The sequence below is a fragment of the Scardinius erythrophthalmus genome, assembly GCF_964197995.2.
Source record: "Scardinius erythrophthalmus genome assembly, chromosome: 6".
Classification (NCBI taxonomy): Eukaryota; Metazoa; Chordata; class Actinopteri; order Cypriniformes; family Leuciscidae; genus Scardinius; species Scardinius erythrophthalmus.
In genome coordinates, this window is record NC_138226.1 from 34,096,280 (window position 1) to 34,119,574 (window position 23,295).

The 23,295-nt window shown below is 40.7% G+C and overlaps 1 protein-coding gene across 2 annotated transcripts in view; it reads left to right on the forward strand.

Moving 5' to 3' along the window:
• LOC308691897 (activin receptor type-1-like) overlaps window positions 1–13,590 on the forward strand; it is a 92,409-nt gene extending 78,819 nt beyond the window's left edge. For both annotated transcript variants that reach the window (XM_081367479.1, XM_081367480.1), the window contains 2 exons: window positions 6,687–6,817; window positions 12,390–13,590. In XM_081367479.1, coding sequence (XP_081223605.1) covers window positions 6,687–6,817; window positions 12,390–12,524 — 266 coding nt within the window. In that variant the 3' untranslated portion in view covers window positions 12,525–13,590. The remainder of the gene's footprint in view (window positions 1–6,686; window positions 6,818–12,389) is intronic.
• The last annotated feature ends 9,705 nt before the right edge of the window (window positions 13,591–23,295 follow it).

Genomic DNA, 23,295 nt, shown 5'->3' on the forward strand with positions numbered 1-23,295 from the left:
GCGAGCCAGGGTAAACAACATGCCAGGCCAACAACAGCCTCTTCGAGGATCTTCGAGAAAAAAATCCAGCTGCATTTCCGCTGTTAGGCCAGTAGCACTGCAGCACTACCCTAAAGCCCACCCACGCCTCCATAGAACGCCACACAAGCCTACCATTTCACCAGCATGGGGCTAGCTGACTGAAAACTAGCTAGATCGAAATGAACATAACAGAAATGGAAGTCTGGTCTTTACTTAAAGACTTAAGACTGCATCAATATCTCACCAATGATTTACAAAAACAGTGACAGTAATGTATACATTTTTGTCAGGAGTGCACATCAATAATGGTGAATCAAAATGGTATTTAGCATTATTCACATTAAAAGAGGACACATACCGTGGCGAGCAGGATGAGGCCGAGGGCCGTTGGAGAATGGCATGAGTCTCGTATCTCTCACAGAGGAGCGGAAGATCATGAAGATCGAGAGAGGACCAGGCCTGGACTATTTTATTTTGTTTTATTATGTGTGGCGTCAGTCGACCGTGAGGGACTGCCGTCTTTACTTTCGTTTATGTATTTGTTTATTTATTTTATTAAAAGCTTTGGAATGTTTGCCAGTTCCCGCCTCCTCTCTTCCCACAATAACGAACTTTGTTACACATACTTATTCAGTCGTGCCTGCTTCATTTATTTGTGATCACAGGAATGCATAAACAACTCTATGGGCCCTATTTTAACGATCTGAAACGCAAGTGTCAAAGCGCAAAGCGCAAGTAACTTTGTGGGCGGGTCTTGGCGCTGTTGCTATTTTCCCGGCGGGATAAATGACTCTTGCGCCAGGCGCAAATCTAAAATGGGTTGGTCTGAAGTAGCTTCATTATTCATAGGTGTGGTTTGGGCGTAACGTGAAATAAACCAATCAGAGCGTCATCTCACATTCCCTTTAAGAGCAGGCGCCTTTTTCTAAAGCGGATTCCTATTATAACGGCGGATTTGCCAGGCGCGCGCCAGGAGCGGTTCACAGCCAAGGAGAGCAACGCTCTCGTCAGGGAGGTTGGGGATGGAGAAACCCACCCAAATTAACTTCGGTTAAAAAGGCGTATGATAATTTGGGTAAATGTGTAAGCTAGATGTATGCTTTTATAATAAATTGTCCATCTATCTATCTATCTATCTATCTATCTATCTATCTATCTATCTATCTATCTATCTATCTATCTATCTATCTATCTATCTATCTATCTATCTATCTATCTATCTATCTATCTATCTATCTATCTATCTATCTATCTATCTATCTATCTATCTATCTATCTATCTATCTATCTATCGTAATAATGTATGATTTGCAAAAATGAAAACTGCTGCTTCTGTGTAGATGAGAGAATCAAAGTGCATTCGCGTTGTGCACACGCTACATTGATTATGGCCAAGCATGCGTCCTTAAAATAGCATATGAATAACATGCGCAACGCGCCACTGACTTTAAACATTATTTTTTTTCTGGTTAGTAGCGCAATTGTTTTCTAAACCTGCAAAATAGCATGAAGGAACGTTTGCGCCGGAACACGCCTCCTTTTTTGCGCTGAACCGCCCTGGGAGCGCAAGTTCATTCCCTAGTTTAGCGACGTGCTTCTGTGGAGGGAAAAGCGCGCTTTGCGCGGGTGCAAAATAGGAATGATACATGCGTCGGTGTACAAAGTCAATTGCGCTGGGTGCAAGATAGGGCCCTATGTCTCCTTCTTTCCAAAGCGATTGCACTCCCCGTGGCGTCTGTCGTTGCTATGCAACCATGAACCGCGCACTCCACATCATGTTGACTGAGCTTTCAATGTTGTTACGGAAAGGGTGAAGCTGATTAGTTGGTTCTTGTCACATGACCTGCGGTGCGCTTGTGGCATTCTGAAAAATGTAAAAAGAAAAAAAGGGAAAAAGGAAAAAGTGATGGGTGAAGCCCGGTAGCACATCTGTGCCATATAAGGATCAGGTTGGCGGAGAATCCTTGAATTGCTCTCTCTGCAGCTCCATCGGCTTGGGAGAAATAAGGATTTGATGTTGTGTGGTGAAACTCATAATCTGTACTGAACTTCTGAAATTCAGCCAAGGTGAACTGTGCGCCATTGTCAGATACAAGCTCCCTGGGAATTCCCAATCTTACAAGCATGCACTTCAGTCTTCTGATAACATGGAAGCTGGATGGTGTCTGAAGGTAAGCTTTTTCGATGTCACAGGAGTAGTAGTTCTACCATTCCACTCAGATAAACCTGCTGCAATTTTTCACCAGGGGCCAGCAGGCAAAGGGGAAGTGAATAAAGGTTCTTTCCTTTGAATGTGTTTGTGAGCCCTACCAAAGGTGCACACTGAGACCGTCCTGTTAATGTTATTACCTATTTCAGGCCACCAAACCAACATCTTTGCCCTCTGACGGCACTTGGCGTGAACTTGATGACCTTTATGAATTCATCTTAACACCTGAGAAAGCTTATCACTGCCTGGAGATCTGCATCTCCCTCTTTGGCCTCTTTTATGGCATCTAGCTTTGATTGTAACAATTCTTTAGATGTGACAACTGCTTCAACATATGCCTTCACCTCGTCCTCCATCTCTGATTGGCAGTGCCCTCTCAGAGGATTCTGAGAAAGTGTGTCTGCTACCACCAAACATTTACTGGAGATGTGTACTGCTTTCAATTTGCAGCGCATAATGCACATTAGTAAATGCTGACACCGTTTGATCAATATCATGAAAGTTAATGGTTTATGGTTTGTTTGCAGGCAAAATTCATCTAAGCCTTTCAGGTAGCTGGCGAACCGCTCACATGCCCACACACGTGCCAGGCCTTTTCGATTTGGGAGTATCTGCGCTCCGCTTCAATCAAAGTTATGGAGCAGAATACGACCACGTGCTGCATCACCATGAACTTGAAGCAAGGCAGTCCCTAACCCAAAACTACTCACATCTGCACTGACCATAGTCTCAGGATCGTATTATTCAAGAGCAGGAGCTGTGGCTAACTTGCACTTTACTTTGTTCAGAGCCTGCTCGTGGACTTCTGTCCAAAGCCAGATTGCATCCTTCTTCTGCAGAGCTGTAACTGGCTGGAGCTTTGTGGAAAGCTCTGGCACAAAAATGCCTAAATCAGTGGTCACCAACCTTTTCAAGCCCAAGATCCCTGACCTCTGCCACTTTAGTCACAATCCAAAAGATGCTATACACATGTAGCATGAGCAGTTTTTATTTTATTTAAAGTGCCTCTATTATGCATTTTTGAAAATTACCTTTCATGCAGTGTGCAGTGTAGCTGCATGTGAATGTAAACAGTCTGCAAAATAGTTTCTCTCAAAAGAAAGAGTTGAAACTGTACCGCTCAAACAAGTCGTTTGGAGTTCGGATCTATTTTCGTGAAGTTCACATGTTATGACTTAATACATTTGCATAATGCCCGCCTACGTTCTGTATGGACAAGACATCTTCCTGTAGTCCTGTAGCTCATTTGTGTGGATATCATGTCGTCAAGACTCTGTGCTCTCCGCTTTGAGAGTAAATTCGGTTTATTTTCACTTCTAAATGAAGAATTCTGTCTGTCTGCCTAAAGGTAGTTATTTCACTCAATAAAGTTTTAAATATGAATATTTTTCTTACACGAACGCATCGCTTAATTTCAGAAGGCCTTTATTACCCCCCAGAGCCACGTGAAGCACTTTAATCAGGAATGGATGCGCTTTGAAGGACTTCCAAAACCAAAAACTCATTCCCTCCCATTCCCTGCCATATGAAGCTTGGAAGAGCCAGGAATTTTTTTTAACATAACTCCGATTGTATTCGTCTGAAAGAATATGGCTTCAGATTGAGTAAATCATGGGCTAATTTTCATTTTTGGATGAACTATCCTTTTTAAGCTCAATTTTCACTGGTTCACATTTGAGCAAGCCAATATCTCCATAAGACATCATCGTGGTCTGAGATTACATCCACTCTCTGTACTAGACCCAATACAAGCAGTGCTACGACCGTAGCATAAACTGGCCCATTTACAACAAAACCCCAAATTTTTCCCCTTTTCTTTCAGTATTTGCTAGGAATTTTCTCATAAAGCTCACTTTTCCCCCAGTACTTCTCACATTTATACTGGTTTTGACCAGTGGAGTGTGATCTTGTAAGCTCTCCTATGTAGAGCGTGACATGATGGTGATGTCTGCCCCAGTATACATTTTGAACTTGCCCGACCTTCCCTGTATAGGCTGAGTAATGCACCACCTCACAAATTCATTGATTACAGACTTGAGTAAAATGCACCACTAGTCTCAGTATCACACACTACTAGCTCTTTGACATTTTTGATATGGTCCCATAAAGTGCTTTGTGCCTTTCCGTGCTGTAATCTGCAATCTGCAGACTGCTGCGTGATCTGGACCACCACTTTGTCTAATGTCAGATCAGGTTCCATTTGTAACTCTTGGCAAATGTCATGATCTGCAATCCCTATCATGACTCTGTACCATATTTATTCCTCTTAGCTTGCACTGAACTCGCAGTATTCAACCAAATCATAGAGGCATCTCACAAGAGCATCAACAGTCTCTCCTGATATTTGTGTGCACTGGTGAAAACAGGCCCTCTCATGTATAACGTTCCTCCGGGGAACAAAATCATTTCAGTAAATTTGCCAATATAAGTCTAGTAATTATTTGCATGCAAAGCTTCAGCAAGTGTGAACGATCTGAATATCATTTCGGCATTTTTACCCATTGCATAAAGCAGGGAGTTGACTAGTACTTCACTTATTCTGAAGTGACTGAATTCCTTGTTCAGCTTCATTGTGATGGGAAACCATGGGTGAACCGCTGGATCGCAGGCTGTGCAAAACAGAGATATCATCGTCTAGCTCAGTTCAGTCTGATAGTGTCAGTACATTCAGATCAAACATGTTGTTGAATATTATGTCTCCCCAACTATGTAAGCCAGAGGCGACAGTGGCAACGATCCCAAACTCCATCAGGTGACAGAATGCAGAAAAAAACCTTGGCTCAGTCTGGGGGCAAGTTCTCCGCTGGCCAACGAACGAACGGTGTGATTATGATTCCAGGCTGAATCTCAAGTCAGATGTTAGATTGTGGATTGGTATCAATCAAAATATTTCCTTCTGCTTGAAGATCAGTTTCACCACACTGGTATGGAGACGAAGCTGGCCATCGGGGTCTGTGCTGAGGACTTGTCTGGTTTTCCAGGTCTTTGCATTGCACAAAACTCCACTATTGCAAGAAATTTGACTAAAAAAATAAATAATAATAAATAAACATTGTCCAAAAGAGGCTCTGTGTCTGCTTTTGCTCGTTGGTGCATGTGTTATTTGGCATCTACTCCTTTCACATTGAAAGGGTCATTATGTCTTCAGAGGGCTGTCTGATGCCCTCAGCATGTCTCATCTGAAATGGATCCCTATTGCTCCCTTTTGTCTAATGGCTTCAGTACTCTATATATAGTCAGCACTGCTGGCGATCCTGATGAAGCTGAATTTTTCACCTTACGGTTGGCACAATCAATGCTCAGTGATTATCCATGTAATTTGTTAACCAATGTAATACTGTTGTGCATGGGCGTAGGTTTGATTTTGAAATTGGTGGGGACATATCCAGAAGCTGAGGATTCAGGAAACGAATAGGATAATGCATTAAGGTTTTTAGTCTATAATGACCTTAATGATAACCTATGTTAAATAAGAAATTATGTAATGTTACAAGTAACTAATGATGACAAGGAGGAAGTTTAATAGTGCAATCCAATAGTCAATATGTCTATACTGTCTTGTTCCTTGCTATTCGAAGAATCCAAACACGTCATCTATACATGTCATTAACAAAAATGAACTGTTGTTTTATTTGTTTCACAATAATATAGTCCAGTTTGTCCTGTTGGATATGGCACACAGCAATATTGTTAAATCTCACTTGTGCAACTGTTGTTCTGAGCCATGTTTTCAGTCTCCTAAGAGCACTGAAACTTATTTCAACCTCAGCTGATGAGACTAGGGTGACTAAAAGTGACATGTTGTGTTTTTTATGTTTTATGGGGACTTTATAGAACATAATGATCTTTATGCTGTACAAACCCTTACACTAACCCTACCCCTAAACCTACCCATCATAGAAAACAAGGATTTCTGATATTGCCATCTTAATGGGGTCCCCATAATGTAGAGTTACACACACACACACACACACACACACACACGCACACGCGCACACACACACACAAACGTTAAGGTTTGCCACATTTCACACGATTGTCTAATAATGTTATTGAAAAAACTGCACTGTCAATCAATATGTGATGTGATTGATATTAACATAATCAATATGTGACACGATTTGCCCCATATTTTCTTGCTCAGAACTGTTGATTTCTCCCTCACTTACTGCATATAGGTTTTGGAGGAGATTTGCCGCTTCACACAACCAAAAACAACCTCTCACAAGTTCGAAAAATTGCGCATTTTTCACATAACGCTCTTGTAAGAGATTTTTTATCTCAATGAGATGCTTCCTTGTTAAATATGTTAAGTATAATAATTAATACATAAAAACCACAAGTTATTGTGTAAATTCTACGCCCCTGCTGTTGTGATAATAAGATCTGATGATACTGGCTGATCATTATTTCTGTGTGATTTCCAAATGTGTTTTTGTCTTCACTGATTGTGCAGGTATTGTTGAAGATTACAAGCCCCCATTCCATGACGTAGTGCCGAGCGACCCAAGCTTTGAGGACATGAAGAAGGTGATATGCACAGACCAACAGAGACCAAACATCCCAAACAGATGGTTTTCAGATCCAGTAAGTACTGTACCTGCTCAGATTCCTGTGCATATACCTTTTATAAATCAAGTTAATCAGTCATGCTGTTTGTAAACACTAAATTTAAAATCTTTGATGAAAATTACACAGTGTCTTAAGATCCAGTGGCAAGCAATTTGTCTTTTCACATTGAATGCAACAATGCTGCCAATCAGAACATTTGAATAGAAATTACATGGTTATAGCTGGTTAGGAAAACGGCTGTATTAGCGGTATAAATCTTCATTGACTTTGAGATTCTATTATGATTGCAAAGCTAACAATTTGATTACAAAATGATTCTCAATGCATCTTGTCCTCCCAACTGTTTTTATTAATACACACTAGGGGTTAGCATTGTCACATCAGTAGCCATTACCAATGCCAATGAAATGCAATGATTGTTGTTGCCAAAGATAACTAACTAAAGATAAAACTTTCTATTACAGTGCTATAACACTTCCTTTTCCCTGTTTAACTACATTGAATATTGAATTTTATTTATACTATTAAATTATAAAATTCATATATAAAATGAATAATTAAAACAATTGTATGTAGTCAAGTAATTTTTCTACAAACTAAATATAGCTTCAAAATATACAAAAGTAAAGATTTATAAATGAAGAACAAAGAAACACATTAAAAGCAATAAGCAAAGAGTTTGTTCAGTGCATTAAATATCTAAAAGTTTCCAGACAAGAGCAATGAGTAATGCAAGTGCATTTAACTGCTCACACAGTCCCACACAGCCCACACACACAGTGCACTTGACCATTTGAAAGTCTGTCAGTCAGTGAGTTTTATGGAAGTTTAGATACTTATTTGAGTTTTTATGTGTGTGGAATTCACAGTAAGCAGAAGATGGTTGTAAAAATTAAAAGCAAAAATAGTTAGGGAAAGTTAGGATTTTTTTTTGCCAATCTGCAAAAAAAATTCTTACCAATAGCTTTTTTAGCGCAATTTTCCAACGGACAAAATTGCGATTGTTAACTCATGATTTCTGTTCTGTCTGTGCGCACCAATCTTGCACTTCTATCTCCTCCTCAACCAGACCACCTAGAGACTTCGGGTTTTCGGCATTATGTTAAGGAAGGTCTAATCTCGGGAACGCACAAAAAAAAAAAAAAAAAAAAAAAAAAAAAGATTGACTATCTCTTAGTGTTGTGATCCCATGACGTCAGAAAATTGCGCTAAAACACTCACTGAGTTTTTATTACTTGTTTACCATGTGTTCCTATAGGTGTCTAGTAACACCTCCCAATTTATCCACGGCTAAATCCTCGGGGAAAAGCCTGGAGAGGCAATCAAAGTTGGGGGTGCCCAGATGGCCTGAATGACATGAAACTTTCCCAGTTGATTACCTATATTAAGATGAGAAAATTTAATGTTTAAATATGCAAATTAGGCCATATCTAATTAAATATGCGCTAATTTGCATATATTTAAAAAAAAAACGAAATCTGAGTATTGGATAAAGCCAGGTTAAAAATTATTTTTTCATTGTGTTCACATATTAGATGGGAAAAAAATGACTGAGGGATTTATGGATATCTACTTTTGTTATCCTGTAAATCCGAAAATACTGTCAATAGCCTTAAAAAAATTATTTTCGCCATGTTTTTTGGAATAAAATGTTATATAAATCAGGCTAGGAATAATATATTTACAAATCCCTCTGTATATGTCTTCATAATATAACTAGGTACAAGACTGGGAAGTTTGGTGTATATAGGTGCTACTGAAGTGAAGATTTCGGACTTGGAGTATGAGAGAAAAGTCATTTTGAGAAAATGGGCTTTAAAGATTTATCATCAGCCAATGAGATTGCGCATTCAGCCCTTTTACTTTCACGATTGGTTGCTGATAAAAAGGAAATGACCATATTTGGATCCGACAGCATTGTACAGGAGAGAGAGAGCTTCCTAACGGTGTGTGTGATGACAGGGTGACGGCAGAGATCGCGGAGCAGCATGTTGATTAAGAACGCCAACTTTTGTTGAATTTGTGAGAAATCTACAGAAGCAAACAGACAAAGTGTAGAAAAATAAAGACCTAAATGTGTATTTCAGACTTTTTTTCACCACAAGTCTGAAAGAAGACGTTCAATGTTATTGAAGACAAATATCCAAAAATCTCAAAATTGACCAGTAAAAAATACACAATGTTTTTGCCTGCCGTGTCTCGCCTTAAAATTTAACAAACCTCATCCAACTCCCCTACATCTCACTCATGCCTGTTATCATCTGGCTGGTTGATGTTCTGGCAAGAGTTACCATGACGGTTCCCACAAACAGAAATACGCTTGACGCCTTGCTTTTTACAGCAGCACCTGAGAGTGTCACAGTCCCCTACAGTAAAAATGGGTCTTTAGAACTTTTACTTGTAACGGAGTAATATTTGACCAGTAGTATCTGTACTTTCACTCAAGTAAGGAAGTTGTGTACTTTGTCCACCTCTGCCTCTCGAGGATAGGTGGAAGAATGGTGTCATTCAAGGGAAGGCCGTGGTGACGGTCTGAGTGAGGTCAAAAAAGATCTGCAGTGAACTAAAGACAGTTTTAAAAACGCGATTAGACTGGTGTTTCTGACGTCACAAACTACCTTAAAGACACATCTTACGATGTCGGAAAGATCCGGAAGGCCCTCCCGGAGAGATACCGTAAATACCTGATCTTCCTACACAGCTTCTCTGGCTGCGATACCGTATCAGCAATTTCTGGGTTTAGCAAACCAACTTTGCTCACCAAGCTCTGCAAGACTGACAAAGCAGAGGGGTCCATGGATGTGTTCAATGACATCAGAGCCAAGAAAAGTGACATCATCAAAGCTGGCTGTGAACTGTTCAAGCTCATTCTGTGGAAATCCACCTGAAGATTTGAAAGACTTAAGATTTGATATCATCAGCAAGCGGGTCGCAGCCGGGAGCATCAAGCCTGAGAAACTGCCTCCGACTACAGGAGCTGCACCACAGAACTCTCTGCGGGCATAGCTCCAAACCAGAGATCGGCTACTGCTACAAAGTCCATCACTGGATGTCCTTGAGTATGGATGGAAACAAGGAGAACAAGGTTATGCACCAGTCCCTACAACAGATCCCATTGCACTGCACTACCTTCTGAAGTTTGTCAGCTGCAACTGTGCAGGGGACTGTGACACTCTCAGGTGCTGCTGTAAAAAGCAAGGCGTCAAGCGTATTTCTGTTTGTGGGAACTGTCATGGTAACTCTTGCCAGAACATCAACCAGCCAGATGATAAGAGGCGTGAGTGAGATGTAGGGGAGTTGGATGAGGTTTGTTAAATTTTAAGGCGAAACACGGCAGGCAAAAACATTGGATTTTTTTTACTGGTCAATTTTGAGATTTTTGGATATTTGTCTTCAATAACATGTCTTCTTTCAGACTTGTGGTGAAAAAAAGTCCGAAATACACATTTAGGTCTTTATTTTTCTACACTTTGTCTGTTTGCTTCTGTAGATTTCTCACAAATTCAACAAAAGTTGGCGTTCTTAATCAACATGCTGCTCCGCGATCTCTGCCGTCACCCTGTCATCACACACACCGTTAGGAAGCTCTCTCTCTCCTGTACAATGCTGTCGGATCCAAATATGGTCATTTCCTTTTTATCAGCAACCAATCGTGAAAGTAAAAGAGCTGAATGCGCAATCTCATTGGCTGATGATAAATCTTTAAAGCCCATTTTCTCAAAATGACTTTTCTCTCATACTCCAAGTCCGAAATCTCCACTTCAGTAGCACCTATATACACCAAACTTCCCAGTCTTGTACCTAGTTATATTATGAAGACATATACAGAGGGATTTGTAAATATATTATTCCTAACCTGATTTATATAACATTTTATTCCAAAAAACATGGCGAAAATCATTTTTTAAGGCTATTGACAGTATTTTCGGATTTACAGGATAACAAAAGTAGATATCCATAAACCCCTCAGTAATTTTTTTCCCATCTAATATGTGAACACAATGAAAAAATAATTTTTAACCTGGCTTTATCCAATACTCAGATTTCGTTTTTTAAAATATATGCAAATTAGCGCATATTTAATTAGATATTGCCTAATTTGCATATTTAAACATTAAATTACAGAAAACTTGTAATACATTTTTTTCTCATCTTAATATAGGTAATCAACTGGGAAAGTTTCATGGTGATATCTGCTAGTTAAACATTTGACTCTATTCACCTGTAGTGTCTCGCCTTAAACCGATTTAGTAAGTTTTGTTTTGTAATTGTTCAATAAAACCATTTTATGTGGTCATTTTTTTTTTTTTTTTGTAAAGTAATTTTTACTCAAAACTAATGGCTGGGATAGATTCGGCACCCCTAAAAACCCCTAGTTAGACATCTCAAAAGGTAATATAAAAAAAATAAAAAATAAATATTTTTACCCAGGCCGTCTGGGCACCCCAACTTTGATTGCCTCTCCAGGCTTTTCCCCGATGGTTTGGCCGTGGATAAATTGGGAGGTGTTACTAGACACCTATAGGAACACATGGTAAAAAAAGCTATTGGTAAGAATTTTTTTTGCAGATTGGCAAAAAAAATTCCTAACTTTCCCTAACTAAAAGTGTGGTTCCAAAATTATTTCAGGATCGATACGTCAGTTCTTTACCCTGGAAATCCAGAGTTCTCGCGAGAGAACAAGTTGAATTTGCTCAGCGAGTTTACTCTGGCGTCGAGTAATGATGCTAATTAAATATGCCCTTGTATCCGAGCTGCACCAATCACATCGGGTTATCTGATGGCGAGGGCCAGAGGCGAGCTAAACAGATGACGACAGCGCTGTGACAGTAAACATTGCAAGAAGGCTGTGGATGAACACCAGTTAATTGAAACTGCTTTGGCCGTTGCAATGAACAAGTTAGACTTGGCTTTTTATCTTAAAGAGGAACAGAAGACTTACGTAACCTTGGTTCCCTTAGAGATAAGGGAACGAGTACTGCGTTGCCTTGCCGTGCTATTGTCTCTTATGGCAGGTGTCTTTTCGCTTCAGTCGATTTAAACCTGTCAAATGGCGGATTCTCTGTGTATTTATACTCTTCTGTCATGTGCAGTTTCGCGCGCTTGACTCTGGCAGAGTGCCAAGCGCCCCGATTGGCTCGCGCTCCTCTGCTGTTCCGCCATTGGTTCGTGCAGTTGCTTTGCACAAGCCAATCAGCACACTCACGCGAGCTTCTAGCTCTCGCATGTGCTGCAGCAATGCGTTTTAAAATAAAGGCTTCAATATTCTCGAGAAAAGGAGTTTTCCCACAGCGTTTTCAACGCAGTACTCGTTCCCTTATCTCTAAGGGAACCGAGGTTACGTAAGTAACCAAGTACGTTTTTCAATATCACTGTGTTACTACGTAATTACTTAGTACAAACCTGGTAAAAATGACTGTCGGGCAACAGAGGATAGCCCTGTTTTGCCCTACAGGTGGACATCCTATGAGGGCGTGACATCACGTGACACTCTTATTTCTTTCTATTGACGATTCCTACCTCCGTTGCTTTGTGTTTTTCACCCTCACATTGCTTGATTCAGTTTCCTTTTGTTTTTATTTTTCAGACTTTAACATCAATCGTTAAACTCATGAAGGAATGTTGGTACCAGAATCCATCAGCCAGACTTACAGCATTACGCATCAAAAAGACTCTGACAAAAATTGGTAATTCTCTGGACAAAGTAAAAATGGACATATGAACTGCTTCCTTATGGAAGACCCTAAAGGCCTTTAACCATGCCCAGCAGATGTCTCATCTGGAGAACAAACCGGAAAAAGAGATTATCCTGACTTAGTGCTCTTATAGAGGCACATCATATTTATTTTGAGTTTACAGCGGGGCATAATTCATTACAATTATTAAACAGATGAGAATGTGGCCTCAAATGCAAACTTAAATCAAGATAAAATCTTTATTTATAGAGCGACAGTTGCTGGAAATAAAGCAGTTGAAGTGAAAGGATGGTTCTTTTTTGGCATTTGAGTTTGTTATATTTAAATTACTTAGTAATTTTTACATTTGAGCCCCTGAGGAACTCTCTGCAAACCCATGTAGATAATGTATATCCATACTCCTTAGGTTTTCTTATTATTTTCATAAAAATTAAACATTTTTTTCCCCAAAAAAAAAAAAGTTGATTTACTTTAATTTAAAAAAACTGGGGGGGGAATTACCTGTTAGATTCATCCATATGATCCACAATTGAGTATTTGTTGAAATAATGAACATCACATAATCGTCTTTTATTGCTTAAAAGCCATAAACTCATTCCAGTAATTATTAATTCAAAATAAACAAACAAATAAAGTAAAAATTCTGTACTTCCTTTACTGAGGTTATTGGAGTTTCCCAGTCATGCGGTTGAGGTTTGCTGGTGCACCCACCGCCCTTCCATCTATGTCTTTCTCTCTCTGTAATCCTCTTACATTGAGCCACAGGAGGAGGAGCAATTAAGTCTCTCTCTACGTGTTCAGTCGCTCTGGGATTTATTCAGAGTGGAGAAATGCTAGCAGTCACTGTGGAAATGCAGCAGATTAGAGTCATGGTCATTTTGTCCATAAAGGTGGATGTAAAGATGTGCGGAGAGTGACTGATGACATGTCTTATCTCAGGTGCTCAGAAGTGGCGCTTTTACTCTTCATTTTTGTGGAACTCACTACAGGTACAGTTTTTTCCGCCAGCTCATTCTCTACTCTATTAAACATGTTTTGAGACAAAATGGAAGTATATTTGCGACTGCAACATATGTAAGTAAAGTTGATCACAACAACATTGTGTGAAATCTTCTTACTATATTTAGATGACCTAACATTCTGTTATGATTATGCTTAACTTATTATTTTAGAAGGACTCTGAGCATTATGTAATGAACTGGTTGAAGTCAAAAGATCAAAACATTAGTGTCTGGTGGTGTTCACATGTGTGTTTAGTTCACAGAAAAGCACAGACAGGTGTTTACTCATTAAATATATCTTTAAAGGCTAATTCACGATGACAATGTAAAAAAAAACCTTTTTTTTGTACACTTGTTGTGATTTTTTTTTTTTTTCACAGAATTTCATTAAGTTTAATGACAACATGTTACAATGTTTACATGACTGGTAGGCTACAGTTTTTATTAGTCCTTGACACAAATTTCACGATTTCAATTCATAAGCTTGCGATTTGATTCCGTTATTCAATTTAAAACTTATTCATTTGGATAAATATCAGGTAAAGTATCTACATGTTAATTTTTCTCAAGGAAATATTCTCTCAACTAATGCTGTAAACATATAGGGAGACCTGTCAGCTGGTATTATTTTTAAAGGTTAAAATTAACTACTCAAATTAATATAATACAGTTTTTATAATAATAAAGTTATAATATTGTTAATAATAAAATATAATAAATATGTAATATAGTGCATATATTTAGCAAAATACTTTTCGTGCTAAAATTCTATGGTCATTAAATGGCTTTCCTGAGGTATATGTAACGTTGCGTGGCATTTTGTTCTCAAGCTGTTTTATTGACCTCTTTCTGCTGTTGAAACGCAGATTGATCGATTACATAAGACATAAGACGTAATACATTTCGGTAAGTTGTACTTCTAATGCTCAATTTTTCTGTGAGAAAATGGATGTGTGGCATGAGCGTGAGAACAGCGTCAATTGCGTTAATCTCACGCTGAATGTGTGAGGCCTGTTATTTTTATGCTCAGAATACTGAGTGCTCAGAACCTCTTGCAAGCCCTTCGGACTTGTCTCTCAGCCGCCTTGCGCATATAGATCAATTTATATTATATTAAGTTTGTTTTGAGGAAAATTGGATTGTATCTCGTTGTCTACGTGACTATGATTGAAAATATGAATACTATGAAATACGTGTCATTTGTGTTTTAACAATGTTAAATATCTTTGTGAGAGAACGCAAAATTTTTGAGGGAAGGCAAAGTTTTGTGAGGGAACGCAAATATCTTTGCAGGAGAACTCAAAAGTTTTGCGAGAGAATGCAAAAGATTTGATTTTTTTTTTCTCCCATCCCAAATTTTCTCCAACACCATGTCCCTTCGTACATTACAATAAGAAGAATGACCACAAGGTGGCGCTTTCCCAAAACTTTTTGAGTACCTTTAAAGCATCATGCCGAAGACACGTACTGAGTTTTGTAAGGAAATGGCAATGTGTTTGTAAAATATAGTATTTTATAACAAAATTCCCCCCCCCAAATTTTTTTTTTTTTTTTTTGGTTCAAAAAATATTTTGTTTCTAGCCCTTACAGTTCAAAAGTTATTATCATAAACATAAATGCAACTTTTGACAGTTGGTGGCACTAGAGTTTAATTTAGAGACTCAAAATTTGCTTTGGTTAATGTTCAGACTGTCTTCTATCTGTGTGCCAAATTTTAAAGCTTTTCCGCAAGCAGTTCGGCTGTCATAGACTCGAGCGGAAGAAGAAATATGCCCATGTGGATGTTTAGTGATCCAGTTGAAATGAATCTTAAAGATGTGGTTTTTAAAGCAAAGTCCATCTTGAATCTTCACTGAAAGGAAGGGTTTAATGAAACGGGTTTAAAAAAAAAAAAAAGAAAAAAAGAGAAGTATAAAAAACCTTGTATACATTTTTTTACTCTCATAAGGTAAGTGATCGTAATATGTGGTATATGTGAAAGGCCCTTTTCATTCCATTTTTCTATAATATATTTAGCCTTCTAACCTTGTTTGGTCCGTCATTAGAACGGCCACATCTGAACAAGTAAGTGCATCGCATTACGTTTTCATCAACTTGCAGGTTATAAAGTTTATTGTAGCTATGTGGGCACTCAGTTTTTTTCTGTCATTTGATCAAAATCCCTTCTACACACAAGACTATTTAAGACAGTAGGGTGCAGTGGGCCATTAATGCAAAAGATATTTACTGTGTTCAATGGGTTTACACTTTCAGAGCATAATTCAATTCAATTCAATTCACATTTATTTAGAGCTTTTCACAATACATATTGTTTCAAAGCAGCTTTACAGAAAATCCATGTCTACATTACAATTTAGAGTGATCTGTTTTCAGAGGTGACTGTGTCCAAGTTATGGATTTCAGAAATGCACATATACAAATCACACAGTTAGCTAATAATGTTAGCCTGGGTTTCCCCATGCTGCCTTGCGCGCAGCGCGATTTTATTCACGCTGCTAGGCAGCCTGGACACCATGGACCAGATTTTCCCCTCAAAAAGGGAACCAATCACAGAACGGGGAGGGAGCAGCAAAACGATGACGACGTCTATGCGACACACCGAAGCAGTTTGTTTATATCTATGGATCCAACATGGCATCAGAAGCGAAGTAGTTTAGAAGGCAAGTTTATTTCGTCTTCTTCCTCGTCGAATTTCTGTCGCTCTACATACGTCATCTGGTATCATTGAAACGATTGGCTGTGAGCTACGTACAGCGCATTTGATAGACATTCGTAGCGCCCAATAAACGGCTCTGGGCATTTGTAAACCACCCCTCAAATACGAGAAAATTAACATGTGGTTCCCAGACCACGTCTCAATGAGAAGAGGTCTGACGTTAGCCAGGCTATAATAATGTATTAATTTAAGGCAGAAAACAATGAGCTCATTTAAGTAATTAATACATGTTTGTTAACAAATGATTATGACATATAGAAAATTGTAGCATTGTTGCATGTTGATTCAGAGTTTGCGTCATCTTAAGTCTTGGCAGGAGTTGGTGCTGTCTCTTCACAGGTGTAGGGTATCTGAAGTCTTGACATAGTTAACATAGTTACCTCAGGATGGGCATCTCGAGATAAAACAGAAAAAGCAAATGGAAAATAATTTGCGTAGCAGCTGTTCATAACATTAAGCAAAGATAATCATGTGCATTTGATCTGATATAACTGGAGTATAAGGTTATGAGAATTTAATTATATAAATGGTTGACCAAAGAGATGTGTCTTTAATCTAGATTTAAACTGGGAGAGTGAGTCTGAGCCCTGACCATTATCAGGAAGGCTATTCCAGAGTTTAGAAGCCAAAATGTAAAAATGTTCTCCCTCCTTTAGTGGACTTAGATATCCTAGGTATTACTAGAAGCCCCAAACTTTTCCATACAGAAAAAAAAAAATATTGAAATATATTTTAAAGTGTCAAAAATATATGTGGCATATATTCCAAATACACTGAAATATATTTGCATTGTTGTTCACTTATATTTATCATTTTGAAATATATTCTGAAATATAACAAAAATATATGATGTTAAGTGTGAAATATATTTATTGGGCCAATTTCAAATATTTGCATATATTCCAAAATATATTCTGAAAATATATTTCAAAAATATTTCTTTTGTGTATGGGTTGTGATCTTAAAGAACGTGATGGATTGTAAGGCGATAGAAGATCATTTAAATACACAGGAGCTAAACCATTTAGGGCCTAATATGTCAGTAGCAACACTTTGTAATTGATACGGAACTTACTGTAATAGGTAGCCAGTGTAGAGATGATAAAATTGGTGGTAGATGATCATATTTTCTTGACCTAGTAAGAACTCTAGCAGCTACATTTTGGACTAATTGTAGCTTTTTTATTGAGGATGCAGGACAACCAGCTAGTAATGCATTACCGTAATCTAGTATTCGTAGTTTAGCTATGTTTCTGAGATGGAAGAAGGCTGTTTTTTTTAACATGAAATATGATTTTCGAAAGACAAGTTGCTGTCTAATATAACACCCAGGTCTTTAACTGAAGAGGATGAAGTTACAGTACATACTTCTAAATGCAAATTGTATTCTAAGAGATTCTGTCTACAGGTTTTTGGTCCAATAAGTAATACCTCAGTCTTATCTGAATTTAATTACAGGTCATCCAATACTGTATATCTTAAACACGCTCTGTCAACTTGGATAATTTAGAGATTTCATCTGGGCATGATGAAATATATAACGGAGTATCATCAGCATAACAGTGGAAACTAATTCCATGTTTGCTTATAATATTACCAAGAAAATGGTGTCCATACTGCTAGTCATTTCCTCTAGTTCATTTGTGTGTTTGGGTACTCTGAGCAGCTACTGTACCTGGCCGATAATGCGGCACGACATGGCAAATTTCAGAAGTACGCAGTATGCAAGTTACAAGGTAGTGAGCAGTAACATCATCACTTTGCGGTAGAATATCTATATCAGTAGGATTGGTTCCATGCGATATAATTAAATTTAGTGTATGATTAAAACGATGAGTGGGTCTATTGCCGTTTATCTTTACCCCAAAGGAGTTTAGTACATCTGCAGTCCCTAATACATCATTTTTATTATCTACGTGAATGTTAAAATCACTGACAATCATTGCTTTATCGACGTTGACCAATAGGTCAGAGAGAAAATTTGCAAACTCTTTTAGGAAATCAACATAGGGGCCTGGAGCTCTAGCCAAAGCAAGAGATAGTAGGATTTTTTTTTAACCTGTGTCCTGTTTTCTGAGTATACTATCAATGAAGTTGGGTCTATGTTTTTTATCAGTTTCATTTTGATAAACACAACAATATAACATTGCGACTACATGAAGAGGTTTTACTGTTAATAAAAAAACAGATTTGTGAGCATTAGTGGAACTGAATAATAAACAAAAGTTTCAGAATACGCACGAAACTTGCTGTGATCGCTGTCATGCAGTGAATCGTGGAACACATGCCGTCATCAGAGCTTGTGCTCTTGAGAAGCTGCACAGTATGAATCAGCCAGCTGCTCTCGAATCGTTCTCGCTGTACTTTGATGGCATATGTCACAGTCACGTGGCATCTGCGCTGTCTCAAGTCGGACACAATTTCTAACCAGCATTCACTACTTCAAGTCAGCCGCCGATCGGTCTGCGCAGCGCTGCATGAAGTCGAACAAGCCTTAAGTAAAACACAAAAAAAAAAAAAAAAAAAATCAGTGGAAAGAGTAGTGATGTATCGTTCAACTCTGAGCTGACGGTAAGAGTCAGTTCCCATCTGAGAGCTGTTTTCCCTTTTTGTATATTAATACAAGACAGAATAAAATGATTATCCTTTCGCTACACTGCTCAGCCACACGTCAAGTAGTCACTAACTGAATGTTGTTTTGATTGTTTTATGTGCATGTGATCAGGTGTGATGACATTACCAGTGCTGCTCTCGATACATTTGGCTATGTACATTAACATAATATTCAGTCACTGCATGGAGTGTGTGTGGCCGAGCAGTGTGGCGAAAAGATCATCCTTGATATCGGGTCAGAAAACAAGATGAGTGACACATGCAAACGTATACTCTTATTACTGAGATAAGTCAAATGATCTGGTTCGGTTCCCTAAAAAGAGCGGGAATTCCCATCATGAGGAAATAGCCTATCAGTCACATCAGTGTATCAGTCACATCAGTTAACCGCTAGCTAGCAGCTATGCGCTATTTGCCGTTTGCTAATGTTTTGCTTATGGTGTCGCCGGTGCCGCCGTTAAATACAATGAAACAATGTCTTTGACTGATGGCACACAAGTGTGCAAAGATAAAGGGAGACCAGGCAATCGATATCACAACCCGAGACGACGGCATCTTCGTTTGTTTATGTCAACGCGTATCGCCTCTGTTGACGTAGCAGCCAGCTAGCGGAAAGGGAAGATGACGCAAACGGTAATCGAGTGGTGTCTCATTTCTTAGAGAAACGTTCTTCCCCCTACCCCCCTTCACTCGGTATCGAAGGGCAAGGGGAAGACGCAGACAAAGGGGTAGGGGAAGGGGAAGGGGTAAGACAGAGAAATGAGATTGGCCCTAAGGCCCTGTTTACACCTAGTAGTAAGATGCGTTGTGGTCAACCGGATCACAAGTAGACAGGATAGACACATAACCATTTACACCTGGTATTTTAATCTGTCTCTTTTGTCCACTTTCAACCACTTCTGTCCTGATTTCTTCGAGGGGAGGGTCTATGGGTGGGTAAATGTTTTTTTTTTTGTTTTTTTTTCAATCTTTCGAGCTAATGGACAAAATAAGTTTGCACAATTTACATATGAATGTGCCAAGAGACAACGGAAAATCACGGAGAGCATCAGCTTTTGTTTCTGCTCTGACAGCCGCAAGACCATGGTGAACGCGGTGAGTGAGTGTTAGAAATCAGGTGTCCAATCAGTTGCTTGGGTCTTCAGCCGACAAAGTTTAAATTCAGTCTGGTTAGTGCGCTTCCACAATGTCTAGGCGTTAGATCAGTAGACAGAGAGTAGGCAATATTTTTAATTGATTGGCAACTTGAAAAATGTTTTATTGGGGTTTATACAAGTTAAACATTCAATCATCTATACACATTTCTCAGATTTATATGTACATTAATTATATAAAACGTACTCGGTTACTAATGTAACCTCGGTTCTCTCTAGAAGAGGTTCTCTCGTATTGCGTAAGTTGCTTACGCATCGGGAAAGTCTTCTTTCTTCGAGATCTGAAGCCAAAAAATTATCCTTAATTTTGTATTCATTGTCAACGCAGTGCAGCAGCCGGCAGACCTAGGCAGGCTGTATAAGGGTGCTCATTGGCTGCTCGGCGGCAACTGCTTAAGCCTATCAGTGAGCGCTCTGAAACGCGGCAACCAATGAGGGCGCTTCGCGCCCTCCACACCCTTCTAACCGTCAGAATGGGTGTGGCCAGCGTGTATATATTCAGTGCTCACAGGCTAAAATTCTGGTTTTCGCAGTCTGAAGCGCAAAAGCTCGTGGCGCAACACGGCAGGTTATGCAATACTCGTTCCCTCTTCTAGAGAGAACCGAGGTTACATTAGTAACCGAGTACGTTCTCTTACGAGAGGTTCTCTCGTATTGCGTAAGTTGCTTACGCATCGGGAACCCTTTGTCAACGCCGTGTGCGCCGAGCATCCAGCTCATGAATCCCAGGAAGACCGGGGAAAAACATTCTGCTGGAATATGTGGCCGGTCGGAGAGACGGGGCAGCACAGTACAAGCACTTCATGCAGAATATCAAATAGAGCGGCGCGGCTGGTCTATAAGCATATAACAGTGCAAAACAGTAGGGCCGGAAGAGCGAGCCCATACAGTACATAAGCACTCATTAGGGTAGGAGAAGAACGACATAGTCGGTCTTACATGAAGAGAAAAATCCCCGCGCCACAGAGAGGAATACGGGTGGCCAGCAGCGCGGGCCAGCACCAGTAAAACAGCGCGTAACGGGAAATGGGAAACAGAGCGGATCAGCCGGAAGTTAAACACTTCACCCTGAGTATAGTACCAGAATAGCGCCAGCATATGAACGTAGTCTGCACACGAGAAAATGGGCAGAGCGTACATATCACTTATACTGACAATATTTTTGCCTGTAGGGCGGGAACTTCCAGGTTATAAAACCTCACGAATGTTGACGGGAAGGCCCAGCCCGCCGCCATACAAATATCGTGGATAGAAATTCCGCTGGACCAAGCCCACGACGAGGCCATGCCTCTAGTGGAGTGGGCTCTGATGCCCAGAGGGCACTGCAGGTGTTTGGCGGCATAAGCTGCTGCGATCGCGTCCACTATCCACCTGGACAGGCTCTGCTTCGAGGCGGCGAGACCCTTGGTGCGTCCGCCGAAGGAAACAAAGAGCTGCTCTGAACGCCTGAAAGCGGCGGAGCGCGTGATGTAAACTCTCAGCGCCCGGACAGGGCATAAGAGGTTATCACTGTCCCCATTACCGGATGCTGGCAGAGCCGAAAGGGAAATAACTTGTGCCCTAAACGGGGTTCCAATCGCTTTGGGGATGTAACCGTGTCTCGGTCTGAGAATGACTTTCGAGTCATTCGGCCCGAACTCAAGACATGCAGGGCTAACAGATAGCGCGTGCAAATCACCCACTCGTTTGACTGACGACAGAGCTATCAGAAAAACGGTTTTAAGCGACAGGTACTTTAGATCCACGGATTCGAGCGGTTCAAAGGGAAAAGCCTTCAGGGCCGCCAGGACCAAGGACAGATCCCAAGAAGGAACCGAGGGGGGCCGCGGGGGTTTCATCCGTCTAGCTCCTCTGAGGAAGCGGATAATGAGCTCATTCCTTCCCATTGCCCGGCCGCGCGTCGTCTCAGCGAACGCTGCAATAGCGGCCACATATACTTTGAGCGTGGAAGGGGATCTGCCCTTTTCCAACAGCTCTTGTAAGAAGGAGAGCACCCGCGGGACCCCGCATGCGCGCGGATCCAAGCTTTTAGTAGCGCACCATTTGGAAAACACCGACCATTTAGACGCGTAGAGCCGTCTCGTGGAGGGGGCTCTAGACTGTGTGATCGTGTTCACGACCCCTTCTGACAGGTCAACGGGTATCCGTTGATCACCCATGCATGCAGCGACCAACGCTCTGGATGGGGATGCCAGATCGATCCACCGGCTTGGGAGAGGAGATCCTTTCTCACCGGGATCGGCCACGGGGGTGAGTGCGACAGCCTCACTAGCTCTGGGTACCAAGTTTGGTTTTCCCATCGCGGGGCTATAAGAAGCACTGAGTGGTGCGATACTCTGATCCTCGAAATGACCTGTGGCAACAGGGAGATCGGAGGAAAAGCATACAGCGGGAGGCTGGGCCATGTCTGGGACAGCGCGTCCTCGCTCTTCGAGTAAAATTTCGGGCAGTGAGCGTTGTCTTCCGCCGCAAAGAGGTCGATCTCCGCTCTGCCGAATAGGCGCCAGAGAAACTGGACTGTCTGGGGGTGCAGGGACCATTCTCCCGGGGGAATGTTGTCCCTGAACAGTCTGTCTGGACCGACATTCAGGTGGCCCGGCACGTGCGCGGCTCTCAGCGAGCGCAGCGAGTGGTAAGCCCACACGAGAAGGCGTTCTGTCAGCTTGCACAGATTCCTGGATCTGACACCGCCCTGTCGGTTCACATAGGATACCACGGACATGTTGTCCGAGCGGACTAGCACATGGTGATCCTGTATGAATGGGAGGAAATGCTTGAGCGCGTTCTCGACCGCTATCATCTCCAAACAGTTTATGTGGAGGCATTTTTCCTGGTCTGACCATAGGCAGGCGAGCGGGTAGATATACCGGCTCGTTGACTGCGAGGTAAACAGCTGCAGTAGCCGTGGCAACGGGGACTGACAGAGCGTGAAGCTTCGACGGTGGTCCAGCCGCAGCGCTGCGGGACTTAACCGTCTTTTCTTCTCTCGTGTTTAGACGCTCATAAATACTCGAGCACCATGAGTTGGTGTGGTGCGAGAGGCGTGTTCGCTTTCTGTAAGTAAGAAAGACTGGCTGTGAGCTCGGAGAAGCAAGCAGCATAAATTTTTATCTGCTCCGAGAGCTGGGATCGAACACTGATCTCCTGCACGAAAGCGTATGATTTTGCCACTGAGCCACAGGGGAAAACACATTAGCTTTCGGTTAGCGCGAGCATATAAAAAGGGACCTCATGTGTCGCGTCGGCGTTTGTTTGCAGGCGTGCGTGTATTTAAAACAGGCTCGTTTACTGCAATAGTAATATTTCCAGCCGC